Source organism: Cololabis saira, chromosome 10 (genome assembly GCF_033807715.1).
Source record: "Cololabis saira isolate AMF1-May2022 chromosome 10, fColSai1.1, whole genome shotgun sequence".
Classification (NCBI taxonomy): Eukaryota; Metazoa; Chordata; class Actinopteri; order Beloniformes; family Belonidae; genus Cololabis; species Cololabis saira.
In genome coordinates this window covers 15,262,884-15,276,774 of record NC_084596.1, presented here as the reverse complement: position 1 = coordinate 15,276,774, position 13,891 = coordinate 15,262,884, and the positions used below count along the sequence as shown (strand labels likewise).

At 36.1% G+C, this 13,891-nt stretch overlaps 1 protein-coding gene across 2 annotated transcripts; it reads left to right on the top strand.

Annotated features, from left to right (window-relative positions):
• The first annotated feature begins 5,409 nt into the window (after positions 1 to 5,409).
• Positions 5,410 to 13,620, top strand: LOC133452465 (transcription factor BTF3 homolog 4). Of its 2 annotated transcripts, XM_061731795.1 has the most exons (6): positions 5,410 to 5,499; positions 5,960 to 6,020; positions 8,101 to 8,214; positions 8,746 to 8,947; positions 11,424 to 11,483; positions 12,242 to 13,620. In XM_061731795.1, the coding sequence occupies exons 2-6, from the start codon at positions 5,967 to 5,969 to the stop codon at positions 12,286 to 12,288; spliced, it is 477 nt and encodes a 158-aa protein (XP_061587779.1). In that variant the 5' UTR covers positions 5,410 to 5,499; positions 5,960 to 5,966; the 3' UTR covers positions 12,289 to 13,620. The 2 variants fall into 2 exon arrangements, with proteins under 2 accessions (XP_061587779.1, XP_061587778.1); XM_061731794.1 differs by lacking the exon at positions 5,410 to 5,499 and having other exon boundaries at positions 5,952 to 6,020.
• The last annotated feature ends 271 nt before the right edge of the window (positions 13,621 to 13,891 follow it).

Here is a 13,891-nt window from a genome sequence, read left to right as displayed (position 1 = left end):
CAAATTACAGTTGACTCTTGCACCTGTTGATCAGGCCTACTTGCCACATCCTATTTTCTTAATGTTTTTCAATGTTATTGTATTTATATTTATTGTCCAGATTTTATGCAATTTTACATAACGTTGTTTTTTATTTCTAGCACTCCCCTCTGCCCTCAAAGTGCTTATGCTCTTTGTTCAGGCTGCATTTGTAAATAAGAATTTGATCTTAAATTGCCCACCTGACCAGGTTTTAATCCCACTCTGTTTGATGGCGGTAAACTCCCTAATTATTACACTTCGGACATTTCCCTCCAATTTATCACACTTTACCCACTGCCATAATTTGATTAAAAACTGTCTGTACAACACATGGGCAAAAGCCCACCGTGCTAAGGAGAACTAGGTGTCGTTTAACGTCACTTTAATCCAGATCTGCAAGCAGATACTGTAGCTCCACATGGCTGGAAGCAGCAGCAAACTACTTTGAGCAAATTGCTGCAAAAAACACGTTAATGCACAGAGTCAACCTAAGCGCTCCACATAGTCTCCAAACGCTATAGAGACTAGACTATGCTACAATGGAAGTAATAACAGCGATATTATTTTGTGTTTGAGCGGTAACGTTACTTACTGTGGTTCAGTTGCAGGTCAAGGTAGGAATGAATCAAGTGACGTGACGTTGCCGTGGTATAGGCTATGGAGGATTTTTTGTGCCAAAATTAAATAAATAAATAAATAAATACATCATTAATTAATTAAATTGGGAATGAAATATATCATTAATTAATTAAATGTGTCATTAATTAATTAAAATTAGAATGAAATATGTCATTAATTAATTAAAATACAATTCATTTTAAGTAAAAATATATATTTCTTGTTTCAGCATTTAATTAATTAATGACACATTTAATTAATTAATGATATATTTCATTCCCATTTTAATTAATTAATGATGTATTATTTATTTAATTTTGGCACAAAAAATCCTCCATAGTGGTAGACTGAATTGTCCGTTATTATTACTATTACTACTACTACTACTACTACTACTATTATTATTATTATTATTATTATTATTATTATTATTATTATTATTATTATTATTATTATCATCATCATCATCATCATCGTCATCATCATCATCATCATCATCATCATCATCATCAGCATCATCATCATCATTATTATTATTATTATTAATATTAGTAGTAGTAGTAGTAGTAGTAGTAGTAGTAGTATAATTATTATGCTCGGGCAACCGCAAATATCCATTCAAAACAGATGACGTTGAAGTTCTTCCCATAAATCCGGTGGCAAAAAAGATACCTCCGTCCCTATTCCCTTTCAAATATGCTATAGATGGATTTAAATATTTGGGAGTGCATATTACTAATTGATGGAGTCAACTTTTCCCTAAAAACCTCTCTCCTCTAGTTGAAAAATGTAAACAGGATTTTGCCAGGTGGTCTGGTCTTCCACTATCCCTTGTGGGTCGAGTCAGTTTGGTTAAGATGGTTGTTTTACCTAAGTTTTTATATCTTTTTTCGCACATCCTTGTCTTTATTAAGAAGTCCTTTTTTAGAACACTCGATCAACTAATAAGTTCTTTCCTCTGCGGCAATAAAAATCCACGTATAAGAAGATCAGTGCTACAGCTCCCGAAGGCTCTTGGTGGCTTAGCTTTGCCCAATTTCCTACACTATTACTGGTCCTGTAATTTTTATAAACTCTTGTACTGGATTAATGCCACGGCAGATGACCAGCGCCCCTTGTGGGTGGATATGGAACTTGCTTCTTCAAGGGTCTCTCTTCATTCCCTGGTTTGCTCCCAATTCCCTCTAACTACCTCTAACCTTACTCCCAATCCAGTGGTAACTAACTCGTTAGAATCTGGAATCAATTTAGGAAGAACCTGGGCATTCATAGGCTCAGACCTCTCCCCTATTGTTAATAATCGCCTATTTCCGCCCTCCTGCACTGATTTGACCTTTCGGACATGGTTCAACAAGGGGATAACAAAACTAAATGACCTTTACAACCAAGGGACTTTTATGTCCTTTTCGGAGCTCTCAAAAAAATTTGACCTGCCTAGTTCCCATCTATTTCGTTTTTTTTTCAGATAAGGCATTTTGTTCAGAATCCCCCAGTCGTCCCCCAGAATCATTGATAGATTCACTACTGTCTCTTGATCCTGAACTAAAGAGACTAATATCTAACATTTACAAGCTTATCAACTCTTCCCTTGATAACCCAGTGCTTGGCCCCTAGGACTCTTGGGAGCAAGAGGTTGGAGTTACGTTACCTGATGATTACTGGGAACAAGTATTACGGTTGGTTCATTCCTCCTCAATCTGTGCGAGGCACGGCTTACTACAATGTAAAGTAGTGTACAAAGTTCACTACACTAATTTGAGGCTATCTCGATTTATCCAAATGCACCTGACTCCTGTAACAGGTGCAAACAATCCCCAGCTGACCATTCTAAGACCAGACCATTCTGGTTGGAAATCTTTAAAACTCTTAGTATAACTATTAAGTAACTGCAAGTATAACTGATCCCTTATACTTCTTAAATGGAAACACTCTCACCCTCCATTTCATAGTAGGTGGGTGGAAGAAATTCTACTGGTCATGAGTCTTGAGAAGTTTAGATTTGCCCTCAATGGTTCCTTAGATTTATTTGAAAGGACCTGGAGACGTCTGCTAAGTCATATTGAGTCTTTGACATCTCTATGTTGATGTGCTGACTGAGCCTCCCTTCCCCTCATCTTTTTTTATTTTTATTAATTAATTTTTTTTTGTTTTTTTGTTTTCCTCTTTATACTTGGTTGTTTTTCTTGTCTATGAGTTTGTTGTGAGTGCTGGTGTGGGGATGGGAATGTGGGAGGGATAAAAAAAAGGTGGGAAAAAAGGAAGGAGAGAAGTATTTCCTGTTATATTGCTGTACTACTGTTCTATATTGTGAAACTACATCCAATAAAAAAAAAAAAACAGATGAAGTTGGAGCACTAGTATTCAGACTGAATTATTAGCCATAAAAATTAATTCGGGTGCACCCGATCGGGGCACTCATCGTCACGTGATCAGGATCACCGCTCATCACTCTATGACTGGAGGGGACGCCCAGACGGAATTCCCTGTGGTTGACGAAATGGGAGAATAGTTAAAATAATTAATTTAAATATCGCCTGTCTCCTGTTAAAACAGCATTAAAAACATGCTTTTGCAAACTGACAGTAACAAACAGTAACTTGCACGTCAAAAACTCATAACTTGTACAATATCCGTGGTGCTCACACGGAATTTTACCACTTTCCGTGCTGGTGCCATGGAAAATAGTGGTGAGAGGTCGTGGGCATTTCACGGATTTTTGTGAGATCAGGTTGCACTGGAAGCCAATGGAGCAATTTCATGACCGGTGTAATGTGGTCCAGTTTCCTGATGTTTGTAAGGACTCTGGCGGCAGCGTTCTGGATCAGCTGCAGCTGCCTGATACATTTCTTGTTAAAGCCTGTAAAGATGTCATAATCCAACCTACTGAAAATGAATGCATGAATAAGTTTTTCCATGTCTTGTTTAGACAGAACACCTTAATTCTAGCAATGTTTTCAGGTGGTAATAGGCAGATTTAGTGATAAACTTTAGATGGCTGTTGAAGTTCAGGTCTGAGTTAATTACACCAAGATTTCTGGCTTGATTTGTAGCTGTCAATGACATGGAGCCAAGGTGAGCGCTGATCTTTTCCCTTTCATTTTTAGGGCCAAAAATGATCACCTCTGTCTTTTCTGCATTTAGCTGGAGAAAATTCTGGCACAGTGCTGATACAGAAAAGCTCTGCTGAGGTTATAAAATCAACTAAATTGATTCTAGACACAAGCATGGTAGTAAAGGTAAACTTGTTTTAAGACTAAAGACACAACTTACTTGACTTTTCCTTATAAATTATGAACATGTTTGCTGATCACAAAGCTGCAAAGCACAAATAGACTGAATAAAGACGAAGAATCCTCCTTCGTGGCATTTACTGATTTATTGATGTACGTGTTTACATCTGAGTTTGTAATTGTTTGTGTTAAATAAAGTAAAAAACCACAAAAAAACGTGTGGCCGACTTTTCCATTTATGCAATCTCAATTTAATAGGTGTGATTGTTCTTTCAATCTGATATACTTATGTTTACATCTGAGTTTGTCATTTTTCTTGTTAAGTAAAGTAAAAAAAATAAATAAAAAAAACGTGTGGCCGACTTTTCCCTTTATCATATATTAATTTATTAAATAAATAAATAAATAAAGTAAAAAAAAAAACATGTGGCTGACTTTTTTTTCATTTTTAATTTTTTTTATTGAGAAGAAGTTATATACAAAGAAAACAAAGAAGTATTTATTATGTAAGTATTTATGTAACAAAAAATAAATGTAAAATTCCAGTGAAATTAACAGAAGTAGGGAGATTGACACACAAACGAGTGAATAAATAAATAAATAAAAAAAAGTAAATGAAAAAATAAATAAGTAAAATGTAAATACAGTATTCATCTTTAAAAAAGCTTCTCGTATATATCAGTGGATGTTATACTTTGTTTGGTGTCAATTAGTTTAAGGGGTTTAATGTACTCTTTAAACTCAAGTAAAACAACTTTAAAGTGGGGTGGAGTTTTGGAGTATTTACATTTGTGTATGTGAAATTTGCCATACAGAATGAACAGGTTTATAATTTTCAATGTTCAATTTCAATTTGAAGAAATTGAAAAAATTGAAATTGAAAAATTGAAAATTGAAATTTGCCATACAGAATGAACAGGTTTATAATAAACGTGATGTCATTTTCTTCATGGACAAAAAAAAATATCTTCACTCCTACAGTCAATTGATATGTTTATCTTGATTTTAGACACTATATATTGTTCAAATTGAGACCAGAAATTGAAAGACTGAGCACAGTGATAGAATAAATGAGTTATGGCTTCTGGTTCCACGTTGCAAAAGGTGCTGTTATTTTCAATATTTAAGAATTTAGAAAAATATACATTTGTTGGATATATAGTGTGCAGAATTTTAATGTGAACCTCTTTTATTTTATTGGAGATACAATACTTATAAGGCAATGTCAAACGTCTGGCCGACTTCCTTCCTGTTGAACGTTCACGTGACATCACATCCACACCGCCGCGTGCTCCTGCTGCAGCGTCAGTTGGTCAAGTTAGACGATGAAATATTGACACGAAACCGGAAATCACACAATTAAAAGCCTCAATATATTATAAAAAAGCCGATTAGTTCATCCTTTGTCGGACAAATCTACCAAATATATTTTCTGTCTTTACTTTATTTGTTACTTTTTAAAACACAAAGCCTGAACAAATTAAATATGTTAATTGATACATTAAATTAGTTTTATTTTTAAAACTCCCAACAGGAAACAGTAGGTTATTGCTGTGGTTTGATAATAAGGCTTTAGCAGCGCTGCTCTTGTAGCAAGTGGACTCCAACGCCTCTTAATCTCTAAACACAGGTAAATGTATTATTCAAGTTAATGGTAAACCTTTGAAACCTTTGAAATCTTTGTTTGATTTAAAGTAACTCTTAGGGACCGGTCTTGCCACTAACCGAAATCAGGTTCGTTTTAGTTTATCATTTTAGCTGCAACTAGGCTACTTGAACTAGCAGTAGCTCAAATGGCTTTTCTCACGCAAGACACGGGTGTTGTTTTAAAAGCACATAATCCTGGTATTTATGGTTGTTATAGTAAGTATTGGATGTGATGAGGGTATTTTACTTAGAAACTGAGTCAACTGGTCTCATAGCAGTACATTAGATCTGCCTCTAAAGTGACTTACATTTATTTCAGCTTCTGTTTCTTATCTCATGTTGTGGTGGAAATCAGCTGGAAAACTGTAATTTTTCTCACATGCAATGTGTATATTTTTAATTTATGCAATTTTTTTCATTTTTTTTTTTTTTTTAATGCACAGAAACACTATGAACCAAGAGAAGCTTGCCAAACTTCAAGCCCAGGTCCGGATAGGAGGAAAGGTACGGTTTAATACTGGTGATATGTCTGTGTCTCTGCTATTTTAATGGTGAAAGCTGGTGGTGCACAGACCTCACACTGCACTAACATTTGCCTTTTCATAGGCACATTTGTTGCTCATTTTAAAGAGTGTGGTGCTTCTGCAGGTTTGTCCCCCTGACCTCAGCATTCTCTGTATGCGGCAGAGCATTGGCCCTTTTTATCTGTGGCCTCTCTGGCTTTGTTCATAATTTCTGTGAGCTCTTCAACCACACACTAGGTGGCAATATTTGTTATTTTTTCCCTTTGAAACCCATTGTTTCCACCACCCCTGTCCACAAGCACCGCACATTCCACCATACTGATAAGGCACACTTGCTAAATTATGCTTTTTCTGGCTCTTCACTTTGTTTTCAGTTCTTTATCAATATTTTCTTGATGGTTATATTATATTTATATTGTGCCTACACAAATCTGAGGTGTATTATGAATTGGTAAGAATTGACAATGAGTTTCTTAGTCATCTCATTTACTCCAATGTATAAGGTCTTTATGTCGCTTTCTCACAAAATGTTAAAACATGCACTTGAGTATCTATCATTTTCCTCCTGAGTTGCTCAGACAACAGTTCTCTCTCTTAAAATGGGCTGAGCGACTGACAGAAACTTTGAAAACATCTGTAAAGCTAATTAAACAGTTAAAGCACATACAAACAACTCTGACCAGAGTCTTAGAAATATTCTTGTAAAATAAACTGTAAAACCTCTTTTTAAAACTTGCGCTTATTATCTCAAATACTAAAGATACAGGTACACACATGTGACAACTGCGTTTAATTTAATCGTTCTTCAGCAGCATTTGAAAGTCTACAACCTCTCTGTCAGTAAGGAGCCAGTTGTCAACAAATGCAAATATTCAATGACCTTTTTGAATATATGAAAAGATACTGAAAGGATGATTCTGGAGTTAAAACAACTGTTGCTCTATAATTAGATGGCGAGGAGTTTAAACTTTGGTTTGGGACTAAAATAATTTGAATTAAATTAGCTTTAAGTGAGAATAGACATGTCTTTCCAGTCACCGCCACTTGGCTGTACGACTCGACTACCAAATATTGTGCAAACTACTGTCAATAGATGCAAAAGGAGGGGAGTGCATGAACTCTTCTTCCCTAGAACTGGACCATTATGTAGATTTTTATGAAAAAAATGGAGAGTGTTGGAAGCAGGGGCCATGATCTCTTCTCCTTTTGCATCTATTGATAGTACTTCACACAACATTGGTTGTCATCTTTGCTGCAAATTCTCTTCTTTCACACTCAAAATTGCTTTGATTCACATTGTTTTGGTCCTTAACAAAAGTTTACACTTATGATAGACCTAGATAGTTTTTTTTAAACTGCTATGTTCCTCTAAAAAAAAAAAAAAAAATAACCTTTTTTTTTTTTTTCTAATGGTAAGAAAATAGTATCTAACTAAACTACAGCTAGACTGTTTTTTGGTATGCTTTGTTCTGTTCTCTTTGCCTTCCGAAAGTGTCTGGTCAGGCATCCGCAAAATAACGTTTGACTTGATTTGTTAAACTCAAAGCTTTTTGGATTTAACTCGGGGTAATCACTTCCTTTTTCTTGTGGACGTTATTTTGCTTACTTTTGTAGGCGGATCATCTCCTTTTTGTTCTGTCACAGTTATTTCAGAGTAATTGTATGTTGTGATTGCAGTTGTTGAGGTCCTTTTTGTCTAATTGAGAATTAAGTGTTTGAACTGATGTTAAAAGATCAATTTGTAAGGAAAATAAGTTTGTAATAAATGTAATTTTGCATTCTTTATATTGAATTGTTTGAGTTTCAGGTTTAACAGTAATTATGGATGTATGTTATTTATTATTATTAATTTATAGTTTTATGAAAAAAAAAAACAAATTCCTTAATTCCCTTTAAGTACACAACATCTTAATGTGGACCTTAGGTCTGAAATCAATACATAAACCACAAGTTAGAGACAGGATGTAAAGTGTGACCTGGTAGTACTTAATTGTGTTTGACATTTTGGGTCAGCTTTCTAATCCCAGTTTTTGACAACAACACTTGTTTTTTTTCCTCAGGGAACAGCCCGCAGGAAGAAAAAGGTGGTTCACAAAACAGCAACAGCTGATGACAAAAAACTGCAGGGCTCACTGAAGAAACTGGCAGTGAACAACATTGCAGGAATAGAAGAGGTGAGCCTTTGAAGAAATCAAAGGAAACGCTGTCACACTCCTTTTTTATTCTTTCTTACAATCCTGAATGTTTCATCGGTGCTTTGTCATAACGAATAAGGACAGATAAGACACTAGGGAAGCCTGACTAAGGCGTTCATCGCTCAGTTTATTTTTAGATTGCTTTCAACGAACCCGCTTGCAACAGTGTTCGAGTTGGATCCAGCACAAAAAGATACTAACATGATTCAAAGCATTTATTTAATATCAGGTTGTGGGTCAGCTTATATTTGCATTTACAGTGAAGTGTTCATATTGTTCTGATAATTACTGCCCTTTAGCAGTCTAATAGGTCTTATTTGTTCAGTTAAACCCTGCAATTTGTATAATATTAATCAATTAACCGTTTTTTTTGTTTTTGTGATGTTAAATTTGACACATAGCCCTGTTATCATTTGACCCATATATCACCTCTGTCTTGCATCCCTTGACTGCTTAGACTCTTGCATAGAAGGTGGAGGTTCTCATCGGGCATGTTTTTCCTTCTGTCAGGTGAATATGATAAAAGATGATGGAACAGTGATTCACTTCAACAACCCCAAAGTTCAGGCGTCTCTCTCTGCCAACACCTTCGCAATCACGGGCCACGCTGAGACCAAGCAGCTGACAGAGATGCTCCCGGGCATCCTGAGCCAGCTGGGAGCCGACAGTCTCAGCAGCCTGCGCAAGCTGGCGGAGCAGTTCCCACGACAAAGTGAGCAAACACAAACAAAAAAAACAACCATGGGCTTACTATCAGGTTTTATAAATACTTGGACAGGGAGCATAGTGGGGAAAAAAAAAAAACATCTACACAGGTCTGTTATTTAGTGTGATATCAAGTTTATTTTTATTTCTTTTGACTCGTATCAGTTGTCACAGCAACATATCCATAAGGTCAAACCTATTCAGGGGCACGTTTATTCAATATAAACAAGATTATATGAATAACTGGATGGCTTTTGTTTCAGCAAATGTGATCATCACATCAACACGTGCAGTTTGACAATTTTAAGAGTTTTTGAGCAAATGGCTCAAAAACCATTTACATACCATGAACTTTAACAAAGTTTAAACCTGTTTTTTGGGATGCAGTGAAAACAAGTTTGTATTGCCGGTTGAGGCATGCTTACTCAGTGCTCTGAATGCGACAATATACTTGTAGAACTGGATTTGCATCCAGTAATTACCGCTACCAACCCAGGGAACAAGCCAGTAAGATATGAGAACATAAAGGATGGAATCACACTGTATCTTCCAGGCTGTGTCGGTCTACGTTTCACAATGAGCTTGTGTTTCTGGGTTCATTTGGATGCTTAATTATTTCATAACTCTCCTGCCAATGTCAGCCCACGCAGCAAGACAGAGACAGAGTTGCCAGCTGTCATGCAGATTAGTAAAACTGGTAGATCTAATCTTTTTGTGTGAGAGTTGCTGTCACTTTTCCGAGCTTCCACATGAAGCGTTACAGTAGTGAACTTGTTAACAACATAGCAGTGCAAGTGTGTGTGTGTCAACCTATCAATAACTATTCATACCCATGGCTACTGGAGAGTTTTTGTTTTGTGCAGGACTGAATGATTATTACATTGTTTTCTCACTGCACTCAAACAAACACAAAAATGACAGCTGTTAATGGGAGCTGGTTTCTTTTATATTTTTAACTTGTTTAAAAAGACTCGAGGAAGAAGTTTCCATTTCTGTAACTCTCTAAACTAAGCGTGGGAGTCGGGTTTGGTCAAGCCCAGCCCAGTTTGTCCACGGCCAGTTCCCAGTTCCCCTGCACTCATATTATATACTTTAAAAGGCTGCGTTTGAAAGCAAATAAGACATTTTGGCCTATTAAGTAAGAGACTAATGACCAAATTGTTGATGTAAGGTTGTATTTTACTGATTTATTAATCTGCATACAGTATTCAGTAACACTGGTGTAGAACTGGTAAAATCCTCATTAAAGACACAAGGTCACAACAACAATAAAAAGGACACACAGTGCCAGTTGAAGATTAAGATCTACTTATTTAAAAGAAAAAATCAATTACTTGTGCTGTATTTGCATTTGTTGTTTTCAGCCATTGGAATTTGATCCTTTGACAGTTTCTTTTTATAAGATGATTTGTGGGTTGTTTATGGAAGTTCATAGCTCACTCGTTTTTTTTATGCTCCTCCTGTTACCACAGAGGAAGAGGAAGAAAAGCACATGATAAAAATATTTGCAACTTTACAAGTGGGAAGACTACGCTCGTCAGTTTTGTGTGCTTTAACAACCCTGTCACTAAATCCCTCAAAGCTCTCAAACTGGGAAAAACAAAACAAAAACAGTTGCTCTCGCTTTGCTGGCAGGAAAATGTCCTTTTTCTTTTTTTTTTTTTTTTGAAAGATTTGCTCCATCAATAGCGTTCCTGTTCAAGACTTCCAACATGGACAAACCCTTACTGATGGCTGCAGGACCACACACTCATCTGTGATGATTCAATCTAGTTATGCTAATTAAATTCTCATGCGAGTTGGACATTTTGAACAACTGAATTAGAGTAAGAAACCAGAAGAAGACAACTCCATATGCTCTTGTCTTTTATTTAATTAGAGAGTGATTTTGTCTCTACACATTCTTAATGATTGCAGCTCATCTAATTAAATAATATAGAGTCGGAGATTGTGAGAGACACCTTTTCTCGTCTCGTAAAACAAAAATCTCTTTGACTTGTAATGGACTCTGACGGTAACTGCTGGTCTTCGCCTAACTTTCTTAAAGGATGAAAGATTGAGTATTTGGAGACTGGCGGCTCAGAAGGGTCTGTATATCTGGCAGTCCAAGTCTATCTTATCATCTGAGCATCATGATAACGAGTTTGGGGGTCAGCCTGAATGTGTGCATGTAGATTAAAACCAACCCACAGAAGAAAGCATGAGCACAAGCACACAGTCCTCTTCATTCACATTTTAGTGATGTCACAGAATATCTTGTAGACAGAAAAGAGATCATTGAATTGTTGAGACAATGAGTGATTGAAAGGAAGGAACTTTATGTTTCATATGAATATGGAAGTAGACGGCATTTCAATATATTTTGATGAGATTTAATGGAGCTCCCCAATGCTTGCCTTTCTCATTAATAAAATAAATTCCATAACAATAATCAAAGAATGAATAATAATTCACTTTTGTTCCTTCTTTATTTCTATCAACAGCAATGGACATGAAAGCCGTCAAGGAGGAAAATGCAGAAGAGGACGACGATGACGTACCAGGTAAGATGGGAATGATTAAGTTTGGGGGGAGAATGTGTAATGGACAAATACCTTCATTGTACCAAAGTTTCTCTCCCACATTTTCTTTTTCTTTTTGTTAAACACCATCTTGATTCATTTTGTTGGGTTTGTATCTAAAAGAACATCTCTTTTATCTACATAAGTCAGAGCAAGCTGTCGGGCACTGTTGGTCTAGCCTAGAAATCCAGACATATCCCTAGCATATGCAGGTATGGACTACCATCCACTGGAGCTCATTGACGATGCCCAGAAGTCATATGGAGCCAGTCAAATCAGTCTATCCTAGTAGAGAGAGTCTAGGCGGGCTTAACGCGATGGCCGCAGAGCGGGGACGTAATCTGGATGTAAACTGTGGATGGCTGCATCTAAGGATAAACAGCATCGTCAGTTTAAAGATTCAGACCTTTTCTTTGAAGATTGAACAGATGACAGCACTCAATTAATTCCTTTTGTGAGGTACCGGTAGATGTATTTGCTGTTTTGCTGAGACGCTACAGCAAAAGTTGAATTTACTCTTCTACACAACGGTCTCCCATTGACTGTTTTTGACGTTTTGAACACATCACCTTTTCCCTTGCTCTGATTGGTCGTAGCTCTACCCAACTGCATGCAAAGGCAGTTTGATAAGCAACTGTGAGGGGAGGCTCTTTGTAGATGTGTCTCTAATCTATCAGGCTTTTGTCCGTCTGCTTTGCCGTACAAAATGTTGACATTCTTTTGTTTTTTCTGCTTTACAGATCTTGTGGAGAACTTTGATGAAGCCTCAAAGAATGAAGCAAACTGAATTATCTTTTTCATTTTTCCTCCCCCGTCATCTATAATTTTTTTTGGTTAAACCTCTTGCGGACTCACAAAGGGCATTTCCCCTTGCAGGGAAACAGTTGGTAAAGGTGCAGTGCATCATGTGCAGAAACTTGAACTATTTCAGGTTTGCCTGCTGCAACAGCACAGTGGCAACATGCAGAAAGGTTTTGATTTTGATACACGTTGATTTTGTGGAAACATCTGTTTAACACAACACCAAAAGGACTCAAACTGCTTTGCAAATACGTTCTTGTGACTTAACAAGACTGGTATTTAAGAGATTCTTTATTAAATTACCATTAAACTGAATGGATGATTCATTTAGCTTTATATTGATTATGAAAATTTTAAGAAAATATTTTTCAGCTTTGAAAACCACAAATTATACCGATTTTGCTCCATCTCTACACATCTCTGAGTTAACAGATAACCGAGTGGTTTACACTTTTCAGAAGGGCAAATACAATAATGTAATCTTTGCTCAAGTCATTTCAGATACATTTGCTCGTTTGTGATGCTGCTTATGTGAGAGAACATCCAACTGCAGTCATGTGGGAAAATTTGCAGATAACTTCAGTGTAAAAGAAAAATGGAAACAGAATAAAATGCACATACTTTACGATGTCTGTTAATTGCGGGGGATCCTGGATTAGTGGGTGTAGTTGTTATCTACCAGTTGGAAGAGTGGTGGCCCTTTTTGTTTAGGTGTCACGTGAGAAGCACATCTAATGTGCTTTGCAGAGCCTAGATAATGTCCAGATAATTTATCAGCACATTCATGCAAACCAACTTGAAAGTAAGAAACATCGTTCAAGTTTGAGTGCAGGACAGAAACCTTTACATTTTTATCGTCTCAAATTCTTTACTATGACAGTTAAGGGGTTAACTTTGCAAGTGACAACTGAGTTCAAACAAGTGTTACCCACAAAGCATAAAAGTTAATATACAGAGCATTATAGTTTTAATATTAGTCAAAATTGATCATATTTTAATTGTCATAAACTAATTCCATCTATTCTGTTGACAGATTCAAAAATTGCATAACTGAATGCCTTCACTGTTTCACATTAATTCATTATCTAAAAAATAAACAGCTTAGTTCATATCAGTAGCAATTACTATTCTGTTAATATCTTAGCAGGTACATTTTATCAGTTTATTTCTTTAGTTTTTAACCTAAAAATTACTTTTAAGATATGTATACATGATGAAATGTTAGTGAAGTTTACCGCAAACTGTATCACAATGGAGATGCCTGAGTGAATTTAAAAAGTACTCAAACTTTAGGCAATAAATGTTTCATCATAAGTCATCAGTCGTTTTTTTATTCAATACTCTGACATGTAATGCATTTTTCAAGGTCGTCTTTAATTCAGAATTAAAAAAAACAATTGGCCATACCTCCAAGTAAACAACTGTTGCATCTCCCATGTATTGTTTTATAATATTAATAACGAATCATTCTTAGCCTTCATTTTGCAACACTGAAACACAAACATGGGAGAAAATAAATCACTATTGGTGTCTGTGAGTGAGGAGGGGTTAACAGTTTGGGGAGGGGGCTTTTACACACCACATCCTGT

Excerpts from the sequence above, each read along its gene's own strand:
- LOC133452465 (XM_061731794.1), top strand. The coding sequence starts at position 5,952 with ATGCACAGAAACACTATGAACCAAGAGAAGCTTGCCAAACTTCAAGCC. Across the intron at positions 6,021-8,100 it reads AGGTCCGGATAGGAGGAAAG|GGAACAGCCCGCAGGAAGAA; the intron begins GTACGGTTTAAT and ends TTTTTTCCTCAG. Across the intron at positions 8,948-11,423 it reads GGAGCAGTTCCCACGACAAA|CAATGGACATGAAAGCCGTC; the intron begins GTGAGCAAACAC and ends TTCTATCAACAG.